Source organism: Panthera tigris, chromosome E3 (genome assembly GCF_018350195.1).
Source record: "Panthera tigris isolate Pti1 chromosome E3, P.tigris_Pti1_mat1.1, whole genome shotgun sequence".
NCBI lineage: Eukaryota > Metazoa > Chordata > Mammalia > Carnivora > Felidae > Panthera > Panthera tigris.
Window position 1 is genome coordinate 29,559,937 of NC_056675.1, and position 12,099 is coordinate 29,572,035.

The 12,099-nt window shown below is 44.6% G+C and overlaps 1 protein-coding gene across 5 annotated transcripts in view; it reads right to left on the reverse strand.

Annotated features, from left to right (window-relative positions):
* Window positions 1-3,132: 3,132 nt before the first annotated feature.
* Window positions 3,133-12,099, reverse strand: part of MRTFB (myocardin related transcription factor B) — a 214,451-nt gene continuing 205,484 nt past the window's right edge. For all 5 annotated transcript variants that reach the window (XM_042972019.1, XM_042972021.1, XM_042972018.1 and 2 more), the window contains 2 exons: window positions 6,582-6,642; window positions 3,133-3,907 (listed from right to left, as the gene is read on the reverse strand). In XM_042972019.1, the coding sequence (XP_042827953.1) occupies window positions 3,375-3,907; window positions 6,582-6,642 (594 nt within the window). In that variant the 3' untranslated portion in view covers window positions 3,133-3,374. The remainder of the gene's footprint in view (window positions 3,908-6,581; window positions 6,643-12,099) is intronic.

A 12,099-nucleotide genomic window follows, 5' to 3' on the forward strand; every position in this document is an offset into this window, starting at 1 on the left:
AGGAATTCTGAAAGGGCTCTGAAGAGAGCAGTGTGGCCTGGAATGATTGGGGTTGAAAGGGCAGAGGAAGCCTGAGTCAACTTTGGTGACAGGATGGGCACCACGCCGCCGATATGCTGACTGCACAGTTCCGTGGCGCTATCTTATTACCATGACTTTGCTTTCAAGAGGCGGCAGCTGGGAGGCAACACCAGGCTACCTTCGCCCCCGTTCCAAAACCGCACCTCCTCCAGCCTCAGTTACGTGGGTCACAGAACCGTGCAGTTTAGAAAGGGAACTGAAATGAGATCTCTCTAGTGCTATAAAAATAGTCCTATGAAACACAAAGCATCCGAGCAAGAAATCCCACGAATTGAGACCGTGCCTTTGTCCAAATAGGTGGCAAATACTGTACAGTAGATTGCACGATTCAGGAGAATGCTAGAACGTGAACCACCAACGACCGGCCTGCAGCGGCTCCCTAGACGTGCTTTGCGGAGATGGACAAGGTGCCCACGTACCCCCGGGCTTCCAAAGGCTGGAGACGCTTCGGTGTCACTTTCTGATCGTCCGGCCGCCCAGTGACGTGACCAAGAAAGAACTGCGTACACTCGAAAGGCAAGCTTGGTTCTGTCGTGTTTCAGGAACATTTAGGGAAGGAAGCGTGGATGTGAGGAAACGCGTACGTCCTGGAGCCGGCCGTTTCCTTGGCCAATGGCAGTCTGCAAGACGACGCATGACGCACGACGCTACGCACGACGTCTGCGCTACAGGCGTTCACACCGAACGTCCACTGCCACCCTGCGCTGGGCTTCGATGGCCGTGAGACCCCTCTTGGACAGTAACAGTAGGCCTCTGGACTGCACAGCCTTCCCGTCGCGCTTTGCATCGCGTCCACAGACTCAGGTCAGGGGCCTCGTTTCCGTGTCCTCTTTGGTCTCGTCACACGCCGCCCACGCTCCGTGTCCTCCCTCTGACCTAGAACGTGGAGCGGGGACCCCGGGCGGCCGCCGCCCCGGCCGGGCCCCGAAGGAATGGTGCGAGCGGGAGGCCGGCGGAGCCCCGAGCGGGAGCCTCCTCGCCTTCCCTTCCGAGGAAGCCCTGCACGTGACGGCGAGAACGCACGTGTGGAGCGGGCACCTTCGCGGCGCGTGGCGGGCAGAGAGCAGGCTGGGGAGACGGCCTTCTCCGCGCCGCGGCTGTATTTCGGAGAGCGGCCTTCCTGGGGCGTGTTTCAAACCCTGTTTGACGAGAGCGAAGCGGGCTGCTGACGGCTGGGACACCCCGTGTGCGCGCGGCTCAGGGTGACGGAAGCCGGGGGGGGGGGGGGGGGGGGGGGGAGGGGGGAGGGGGGAGGGGGGCGCGGCGGGGCCGGGGCATGAGGTGGCGCCGCTGCACGAGGCGGCGCCACCGTCCCCTGCAGTCCCACGATGTCGGGTGCCAACCTCGTAAGCCTCGTTTCAATCTGAGTGAAGCCCCGGGCCTCGACCTCCCCTGAGAGGAGGAAGGGCCTGCCCGAGCGAACGGGCCCCTCCGTCCCCAGAGGGCGGCTGGCGCCCTCGCCCTTGCTCACGGGTACATCCTGCTTCGAAGTTTCTAGATTGCATGCGCCGGCCTACCAGTTCCTCGCCATCTCAACTCAGACCACACTGAGCGTAACCGCTTCTGCCTCGAACCACTCAGAAGTGCTTCCAACTTGGGAAGTGCCACCTCACAGAGGGCTGCAGTGTGCGGGGCGACCGGATACGGGAAAAACAAACTTTCCTTGCATGTAGTAGGATCTAGAAACCAAAATAAAAATCTGAAAGGAGGTCGGCTCTGCGGCAGAACGCAAAGCCGGCAGTGATTCCCCAGTTCTTTCCAGACAGTGGGTCAGGCTGGCTCTTCCCACGTCACTGTGGGGATATCACCACCTCACGACCCAGAGAGATCGACCTGACCCTCGGGTTCACACAAAGCGAGGCGTAGAGCATGACAATGGTATTTAACACACACCTTCACGCTTTTTGGTAGATTGCAGGGTTTTTCTTCAGTTATTTACATTTTATCGTATACTTAAAGGACTAGCTTGACCTAATTTTGGAAGTCCTGTGATAGTTGGCATTTTAGAAAACTCTTCGGAAACTACTCAACAAACGTGACAACTTCTATGTAAAAAAAACTACTAAAACCTCCAGTTTTTCAATCTTCGGCCTGATAATATAGCGAGAACTCGGGTGTGACATCCAGTTACAAGCCTATGAAATGACAGGGAAAAGCGGCAGGAGAGGCGGCCAGAGCTGGGGGCTGGCGGCCAGCCTGGCGAGAGTCTGACTCCGAGCCGCTGCAGGAATGTCCCGGCTGACGACAGCCTTCTCCCCTGCCCTCTCTTTGCAACTCACCAGCTCAGGAGGACCGTTCACACTGGAGCCTCCTGGGTTCTTTGAGATGGGTCTGGTTACCTGAAATCAGTCAGCTTTTCTTTAAATACAGAAATACACATGGCTCAAGTACTCTAGAAATATTCGAGTTATTAAAACAAGTAGAACCGCTGGCTACCCAATCCCTTACCCCAGTGTAGGCTGTACATACCACATGTGAGAGTGTACATACAAGTGTCTAATATACACATGAAAATCAATCTAATCAACCCTGAGGGTTGCTAATAGAATTTTCAGTGTTCTCATTCATTATATGTGGACTTTGTACAGTGGTTTATGACCGTATTTTTTTTTCTTTTTTACATTGTCTGGTGATGGTGAAAGATCATCCATTTGAATTGAAATTTGGGAATCTAAAGTAAGATTCCCCAAACCACAAAATAAACTACGACACACAAAAAATTATGTTGGTTTCTGAATGGAACCGAAAATCTTCAGCTGGAAGCTGTCCCGGAACTGGCTGGCGCTCTCTCTCCACTGCCTGTGCTGCCTGACCAGGCTCAGGCCATTTCTAGGAAACACCACGTGCAGGGACCTCTCCCCTCCCTCAACTGGCATCCTCTTGTGAGTGGAGCCGTCTGCCTTCTATTTGGGGTCTTAAAGCGACCACAGAGGTTTAAATGTAGTTGACGGAGAACCCTCATGTAGTTATCCTGCACACGTCACTCTCTGTCATGTCTTTATCTAAAGGTACTCTGCATTCTTTACTGAAGTCTGGAAAAACGAATGAGTCTTCTTTGACCAGTGATTTTTTTCAGAAGGCCCCGTGCTATGTTAAATTGTAGAAATTCACCGCCGGATGCAATGACATGTTTTCACACTTGGTTTCCAGGCTGTGACCATCTAGCCACCCTTTCTATGACAACATATTTTAATTGCAACAACGCCGCTATGGATCTGTCTCTAAAAACTGCCCTCTTCAGAACGATCTTCATCTTCTTAGATGTCAGGAACTCGGACGAGAAATCTGTGATGTTAGTCCCATGGCAACGGCAGGTCTTGTGGATCTAGAAAGTCAGTGGAGAACATGCTGGGAGCTGTGGCGCTGAGGGGAGTGAGTCCCGACGTGTTGGGCATGGTAATGTCCAGCCACTCCATGTTGTCTAAGTTTGAGTCAGAGAGGTCAAGTGACAGACAGGGGGTACTTGCAGCAAACTGGGCTTCAGCAGTCTCCATGGGTGAGTGTGAATGGTCCAGCACACTTGAGTGACTCAGCAAGTCATTCTGGAGGTCCTCGATCAGAGAGAAGGGCTCTCTGTCTTCACTGCTGCTTTGCAGGGGAACAATTTCGTTGGCCGAAGGTAAAGTTCCATCCAAGAAAGCTTCTAGCTGGTTCTCTAAGCTGGCAGATAAACTGCTCAGGGGTTCTAAGGAGACGGGTGGTGCCATTTGGACTTGGGGCGGGGGCCGGGACACCACCGTGTTGACCGGCATTGTGGTGATGCTGGCTGTCACTGGTCTCATTTTGGAAATGGGAGAAGGCTCTTCTTTTATAGGGAGGGAAATCTCTGTGTAAAATAATTGAAGTGATTAGTAAGTAAGGACGTGATACTGTTTAAACATTTTTATGAATTAGGACAGTTCTACACAGTCCGTCTTAGGGGTAGGAAGAGAATGCTATTGGTCAGAGTCCTTGATCGCCTGTAGGATGATGGCTCTTTTTAGCTGAATAAACATTTTCAGGTTATAACATTCTGATATGCTTTCTAGTCTTGTTACTTAAGAGCAGTAAGCATGACAAGCAGTGATATGGCACCAGGGAGGAGCTGATGGTTACATTTATTTGATAATTTGATCTTTGGGTCCTGGTTCCCAGGTACTTCAGGCTCCAGACAGGGTTCATGTCTTGTCCGATACCATGGATCTGCCGTCACAGCAGCAACCACCCTTAAAGTGAACCTTAATGTCACAACTGTGTTCCCAGTTTGTGCAGCCATGAAGTACATTCTTAATATCCTGAAAGCTCTAACTATATTCTTTTTCCTACTATCATTATAGTTGAACTTTATACGTTCTGTATAAAGTTCGAAAGAGATGCAATGCCCACCATCTTTTATTTCTGAATTATAGCTAACACACGGCTCCTTTGACCCTCTTCTTTAAGATGGGTCACCTTATTTTTCTGCCTTTTTTGTCTTGTTTTCTGAATGTATACAAAATCTTGAAGATCTGGCAAATGTCTTAATCAGCACTAAATATGTGTTATTCCTTGCTGGATCAAGTAGAAAATTAACACCATTTGCATTAGATTGCAGTGTTGCTATAGATACATTTACTTGAATAAAGTATCTTTTTTTACTTTCTTAGGGTATCTGATTGGTTTCGTTCCTATGCAGACACTGCCAGGAAGGGTGGATTTAGTAACAGCTGTGACAGCTCAAAGGCCGGGATGCTTAATAAGGGAAAGAACCTACAGGCTGACTCCTGCTTGGGGACTGTCAACCATGTGTGCTGACTGTGCTTCTGTTCCCGGAGTGCAACTCTAGGACGGTCTGTGGTTTCTCACTTCCTGTAGTCGTCCCTAGAATTGTTCTGAAAGCTGACAGCGCGATCTCAGTAACCAGGCTTAATCAACTATTTAAATCTCTGTTCTCATGATTACTGGCCGTGGTTTACAACAGGATAAAATAACATACTCACTGGATACTTTGCCATTAAAAAAAAAAAAAAAAAATCATGCCTTGTGGGAAATAACTCATTTGATGACTTTGTTACATCTTAATTTCCAAATTTAGGCTGTAAAAATTATTCTTTCTAATCATATAAAAAAAATCTTTATTTTCACCAGATCTGGCAAAAAAAACCCCAAACCATTAAAAATATCCTAAAATCAGGCCATGAAATGTCTATTTCTTTTACCTCCATGGTGTAGATATACCATGAGTTTAAATTACTTTGTGATGCCAGTATAGTTCTTAGGAAAAGAAAAAATCTATTTGCACAAGTAGAGCTATAGTCAAACATCAAGAATTTCCTGTGTCCTCAAAACCAAATACTTATGCTATTTAGGGATATAAGCTGCTATGAATGGGGAAATTTTGATCCCTGTTTCAAAAAGTGATTAAAGGGGCGCCTGGGTGGCGCAGTCGGTTAAGCGTCCGACTTCAGCCAGGTCACGATCTCGCGGTCCGTGAGTTCGAGCCCCGCGTCAGGCTCTGGGCTGATGGCTCGGAGCCTGGAGCCTGTTTCCGATTCTGTGTCTCCCTCTCTCTCTGCCCCTCCCCCGTTCATGCTCTGTCTCTCTCTGTCCCAAAAATAAATAAAAAACGTTGAAAAAAAAAATTAAAAAAAAAAAATGATTAAAACTCCTTTCATCAAGGTAACTTAAGAATATTTTATTCCCAAACAGTATTTGTTGAATTTTTAAAATACTGTTTTTTAGATTTGTTTTGAAAGATAGGTTTGCAGAGGTTGAGATACCCTTGATTTCTTTTTTGTGTGGTTAATATCCCTTGTCTCTTTTAAAAAAAAATTTTTTTTAAGTTTATTTTGAGAGAGTCAGACACAGCATGAGTGGGGGAGGGGGAGAGAGAGAGAGAGATGCCAAGCAGGCTCGGAGCTGTCAGCGCAGAGCCTGATGCAGGGCTCAAACTCACAAACTGTGAGATCACAACCTGAGCGGAAGCCAAAAGTTGGACGCTTAACCATCTGGGCCACCTAGATGGCCCCCCTTATCTCCTTTTAAGATGATACACTATAAAGTCTAAGATTTTCAATTAATCTGTAGAAAGTGCTTCCAAATTGCCTTTGAATTCTAATAAAGTCACTACAGTCTAAGCTAGGTAACCCATGGTTGTTACAGAATTCATGTGTGAAGTAAGTAGAGCACTTTTATCCCATCACAGTGACATACATAGGGAACATGTTTTAAAGTTTTTCAGTGTGGAATTTAAATTTGGCTCTCTTTTGCTATTTTTGAGATGGTCTGTTATTTTCAAAAGGCAGAGATCTATGGATAAAACTAACATTACGTTATTGTTTTAAGCTGAAACAATGGTTTTCCTCCATTTTATAAGTTGTTTTAGTGTCCTCATTTAACAGATTTAAAACAGTAAATATAGTTGGAATTAGAAAAATATGTTTCTCGCTACTCAAAGATATGCCATGAGCTCTAAAGGAAAATATTCAAAACCTTGTCATAAAAGGTGACTCTGGCGGGTTCTGATGTGACTTGTAACCTACCTCCACTCTTGATAAGGATATCAAAGAGGTCGTCCATCTGCTGACTGTGTGCACTGGAAATCTACAACAAAGAATATAAATTAGCTTTCTTTCATGTGGACCCAGAAGCATTAACAGTTGGGAGCATTAAGGGACCCCTTTCCCCCACTCAGGCTTTCTCTCTCAAAAATATAGATTAAAAAAAAAGATAAACAGCTTCTGCACAGCTAAGGAAACAATCAACAAAACTAAAAGGCAATAGAATGGGAAAAGATACTTGCAAATGACATACTGGACAAAGGGTTATTATCAAAAATCTATAAAGAACTTACCAAACTCAACACCCGAAAAACAATCCAGTGAAGAAATGGGCAGAAGACATGAATAGACACTTTTCCAAAGAAGACGTCCACATGGCCAACAGACACATGAAAGGATGCTCAACATCACTCATCATCAGGAAAGTACAAATCAAAACCACACTGAGATGTCATTCCACACCAGTGAGAGTGGCTAACAGTAACAACTCAGGAAACAACGGATGTTGGCGAGGATGCGGAAAAAGGGGAACCCTCTCGCACTATTGGTGGAAATGCAAACTGGTGTAGCCACTGTGGAAAACAGTGTGGAAGTTCCTCAACAAATTAAAAATAGCATTACTCTGTGACCCAGCAATAGCACCACTAGGAATTTATCCAAAGGATACAGGAGTGCTGACTCACAGGGGCACATGTACCCCAATGTTGAAAGGTGTACTATCAACAATAGCTCAATTATGGAAAAAATGCAAATGTCCATCAGCTGACGAATGGATCAAGAAGATGTGGTATATATTTACAATGGAATACCGCTCAGCGTTCAAAAAGAATGAACTCCTGCCATTTGCAACAACGTGGATAGAACTTGAGGGGGTACTATGCTAAGTGAAATAAGTTAGAGAAAGAAAAATATCCTATGTTTTCACTCCTAGGTGGAATTTGAGAAACTTAACAGAAGACCATAGGGGAAGGGAAGGAAAAATAAGAAAAACAGACAGGGTGGCAAACCATAAGAGACTCTTAAATACAGAGAAGAAACTGAGGGTTGATGGGGGTGGGGAGTTGGGGAAGGTGGGGAAAATGGATGATAGGCATTGAGGAGGGCACTTGGGATAAGCACTGGGTGTTGTATGTAAGTGATGAATCATGGGAATCTACTCCTGAGGCCAACCTACACTGTAACATACACTGTTACCCTGTAAGTTAGCTAAAGTGATATTAAAAAAAAAAAAAAAATATGCCTCTTCACACCAAGAAACAGACTCTTACCTATAGAAAACAAAACTGATAGTTACCAGAAGAGAGGTGGGTGGATGATGGATTAAATAGGTGATGGGGATGAAGGAGGGCACTTGTGATGAGCACAGGGTAATGTATGAAGTGCTGAATTACTATACTGTACACCTGAAACTATATTTCACTGTATGTTAACTGGAACTTCTATATTTTTTTTAATGTTGATTTGTTTCTGAGAGAGAGACAGGGAGACAGAGAGTCTGAAGCAGGCTCTGCAGTGCCAGGATGGGGGCTCAAACTCACGAACCGTGAGATCATGACCGGAGCAGAAGTCAGTGACTTAACCAACTGAGCCACCACCCAGGTGCCCCGCTAACTGGAATTTAAACAAAAACTAAGAAATTTTAGTTACTATCTTATTTTTATCAACCAAAAAAAAAAAGTATGCCTCTCACTGATGTATACATTAGTTACGCATTGCTGTTTCACACATTCTTCCAAGTTTACTGGCTTCAGATGCTATAGAGTTGTTATTTCCCATTTTCTGTGGGTCAGGAATTTAGGAAGAGTTGAGGTGGGCAGTTCTGGTGGGGGGCACCTCCATGGGCGTGCAGTCAACATGCTGGCCAGGCTACAGCCATCTTCCAGCTTGGCTGGAGAGTCCTATTGTAAAGATGGGTCACTATATGACTAGCAGGTTGGTGCTGGTTGTTGACCGGCGGGTGGGGGGGGGGGGCTCAGTTTCCCATCGCACGGGCCTCTCCAGAATGCTGCAGGACTGTCCACATGACAGCTGGCTTTCCCCAGAGTCCGCATCCAAGAGAGAGCAGGCAAGGCAGGAGGAGGATGCCTTTTATGAATTAGTATCAGAAGTCAAACACCATGGCTTCTGCCACTTGTATTAGAAGTGAGTCACTTATGGAGAAATGTCAAAAAAAAAAAAAAAAAAAAAAACCCCACAGAAATCTCTTGAAACCACTGCAGGGCATTTGGTTAGGCTGGGTCTGTTTTTTAGTCACTCTGATAATTTCTGCATTTTAATTGTCTTGTTTACTCCATTTCTGTGTCTTGCATAATCAGTGATAGGATTAAGTGTGGGTTTACCATTTTGTTTTGATTTGCCCTGTTTTTCTTGGTGGTGGTGGTGTTCCTACTTTCTTGTGTTTTAAAAATACATATTCATTTATTTTGGGAATTCTAACTAAATTTTTCTATTTTGTAAAAGCTGTACTTTTTTTTTTTTTTTTTTTAAAGCTGTACTTCTTTATTTGTATGGGCATGCAATATACAGCCTTCATGTTTTATAGGTTACTTAATGTTGTAGCATTGTACACAAGATATAAAGCCCCGGTCAACATCTAGATCCACTTCCACCATCCGTTATTGATATTTTTAAGTGTTAAATCTATATATTTTATAAACTCCTTTACAATGTTATTTTTTATAGTGCAGGTTTTCTGGTGATGAATTCTTAATTTTTATCTGAAAATATCTTTAGTTCACTTTTATTCTTAAAGAGTATTTCTACTTGATACAGAATTCTAGTTTGACAGTCCCTCTCTCCTTCCTGTTCCCCACTAAGAACTTTAAAGACATTTCTTGGGTATTTTCTTACTTCAGCAGTTTCTGATGAAAACTCGATCATAAAACAAATAGTTGTTACAGTTGTTACCCTGTGTGCATTGTACTGCCTTTTTTTTTTTTTTTGGCACTTTCAAGATTTGCTCTTTAACTCTGGCTTTCAGTAATTTGACTATGATATGATGAGGCCTTCTATTTACCCTGCTTGATGTTCAGTTAGCATCTGAAAGTTACAAACTTGTCTTTCATCATATTTGTGAAAAATTAGATTTCTTTTTTTAAAAAAATTTTTTTTATGTTTATTTATTTTTGAGAGGGAGAGAGAGTGTGAGCAGGGGAGGGGCAGAGACAGAGGAAGACACAGAATCTGAAGCAGGCTCCAGGCTCCGAGTTGTCAGCACAGAGCCTGACGCGGGGCTTGAACCCAAGAACCATGAGATCATGACCTGAGCCGAAGTTGGATGCTCGCTGGACTGAACCACCCAGGTGCCCCTATATATTTATTTTGAGAGAGAGACTGGGGGAGAGACAGAGAGAATTGCAAACAGGCTCCACACTGTTAGTACAGAGCCCAACTCAGGGCTCAAACTCAGGAACCTTGAGATCATGACCTGAACCAAAGACACTTAAGCGACTGAGCCACCCAGGTGCCCCTTGACTATTATTTCTTAGAATATTTGGCCTGCTTCATTCTCTTCTCTGAATCCTATCATACCCATCTCAGACTGTCTAATATTAAACAACAGGTCTCTGAGGTTCTGTTCGCCTTAAAAATAAAATCTTTTCTCTCTTACTCACATTTGGATAAATTCTATTCATCTGTCTTCAAGTTCACTGTCTTTTTACCTGTCATCTCCATTCTGTTAAGGCCATCTCTAACTTTTTTCACTTTATTATTTTTTCAGTGTTTATTTTGTGAAAGGGAGAGCATGTGCAGAAGCAGGGGGAGGGGCACAGGAAGAGGAGGAGAATCCCAAGCAGGCTCTGTGCTGTCAGCTCAATCCGACAAACTGAGATCATGACCTGAGCAAAAATCAAGAGTCGGACACTTAACTGACTGAGCCACTCAGGCACCTCTTTCATTCTAGATCATGTATTTTTTAGTTTTATTTATTTTTAAGATGTTTATTTTTGAGAGAGAGAGAGAGAGAAGGAGTGGGGAAGGGACAAAGAGATCCACCATGGGCTCTGTGCTCACAGCAGAGAGCCTGATGCAGGGCTCAAACTCATAATCTGCTAGATGGTGAGCTGAGCTGAAGTCAGAAGATTTAACTGACTGAGCTACCCAGGTGCCCCATATTTTTTAGTTTTATTATTTCCATTTAATTAAAAAAATCGTTTCTGTATTTTCTATTTTTTCATTCATTGCAAGGACATTTTCCTTTACATCACTGATAGTTATAATAGCTATTTTAACACCCTTATCTGCAAGTTCTAATACTTGGATTAGCTGGAGTTGCTCTTAATTCACTGCCTTTTGCCCTTCAGAAAGGGTTGCATTTTCTTCCTCATTTCTATACTGCATGTGGTGAATGGCTATGAATATCACATAGTGGAGACTCTATTCTGTTACTTTTCTCAGAATGAGTGGTTTCTTTTGTTTTAGCATGCAGTCAACTTGGCTGGACTTGGAACTTCTGCCCAAGAAACATTTGGAAGGTCAATCACAGCTCACATCTTATCTTTAGCTCCGCTCCCATGACCACCCAATGTCTATGTGGCTTAGGAGTCAGCTCGAGATACAGACAGAATTTGGGGATCTTCCCCACTTGTTCCTTTCCTTTTAGGTTGCTCTTGACTCAGCCACCAGACTTCCCAGGGCATAAAGGCTATGGTTTTTTGACCGGTAACCTCACCACTTAGCTTGATTCCAGAGTAAAAGCAGCAAAAAGAGGGAATTCATGCCTTTTATCTCCCTTCCTCCGAGTCTAGACTCCTCACCAGAATATGCTGCATCGATTCACTCTTCAATGCCCTCATGTTAGTGCTCTTTGTATTAAGACCAGGCTTTACAGCTGTTATCTGTGGAAGACTTGCTTAGCCAATAGTGAAATTGGAAGTCTGAGTGAAGGTATTTTAAAAACCTCAGCATGCCTGGAGTTCGGTGCTTAACGGTGTATAAAGAACACCAGACAGTGATGTAGAGCTGAGCTCCCTTAGCCTGTAAACAATAACCAGAGACAAACATGGCAGGGATTCCGGTCAGCTGTCTTTGGTTAAAGGGAGGTGAGGTTCCTTCGCTGCTGTGGCATGCATCAAGTGAGCAGCACATATGAACCTACACATGAGAACCGGGTTTGGAAGGATGCGTCCTACCTATTAATTTTCTCACCAATTGCAGTTAAGCTCTTTGCCTTTCATTTCATCTCTGCTCTCCTGTGGAGAGAACAGGTGTCACTCCTTACGGACTAATGGGGAGGACAATCTAGTGTAGCACCGTGTGTTCCCATTCTTTTTGTAAATGTTTAAAACTATTTCTGAAATTTGGTTTTCCCCTCACAGATAAGGGCCCCTGCTGACCATGGAACTGAAGAAAACCTTTTCAACGACAGGGACTGTGTTCCTTTGGCACGAAGCAGTCAGAAGCACATGGTAATTGCACTTCCCGGGAGGCAGGCCACCCTGGGAGCATGCCGAACTGTATGCTGCGGCCTGGGACCGAGCAATTTCTGCAGCTGTCCGCT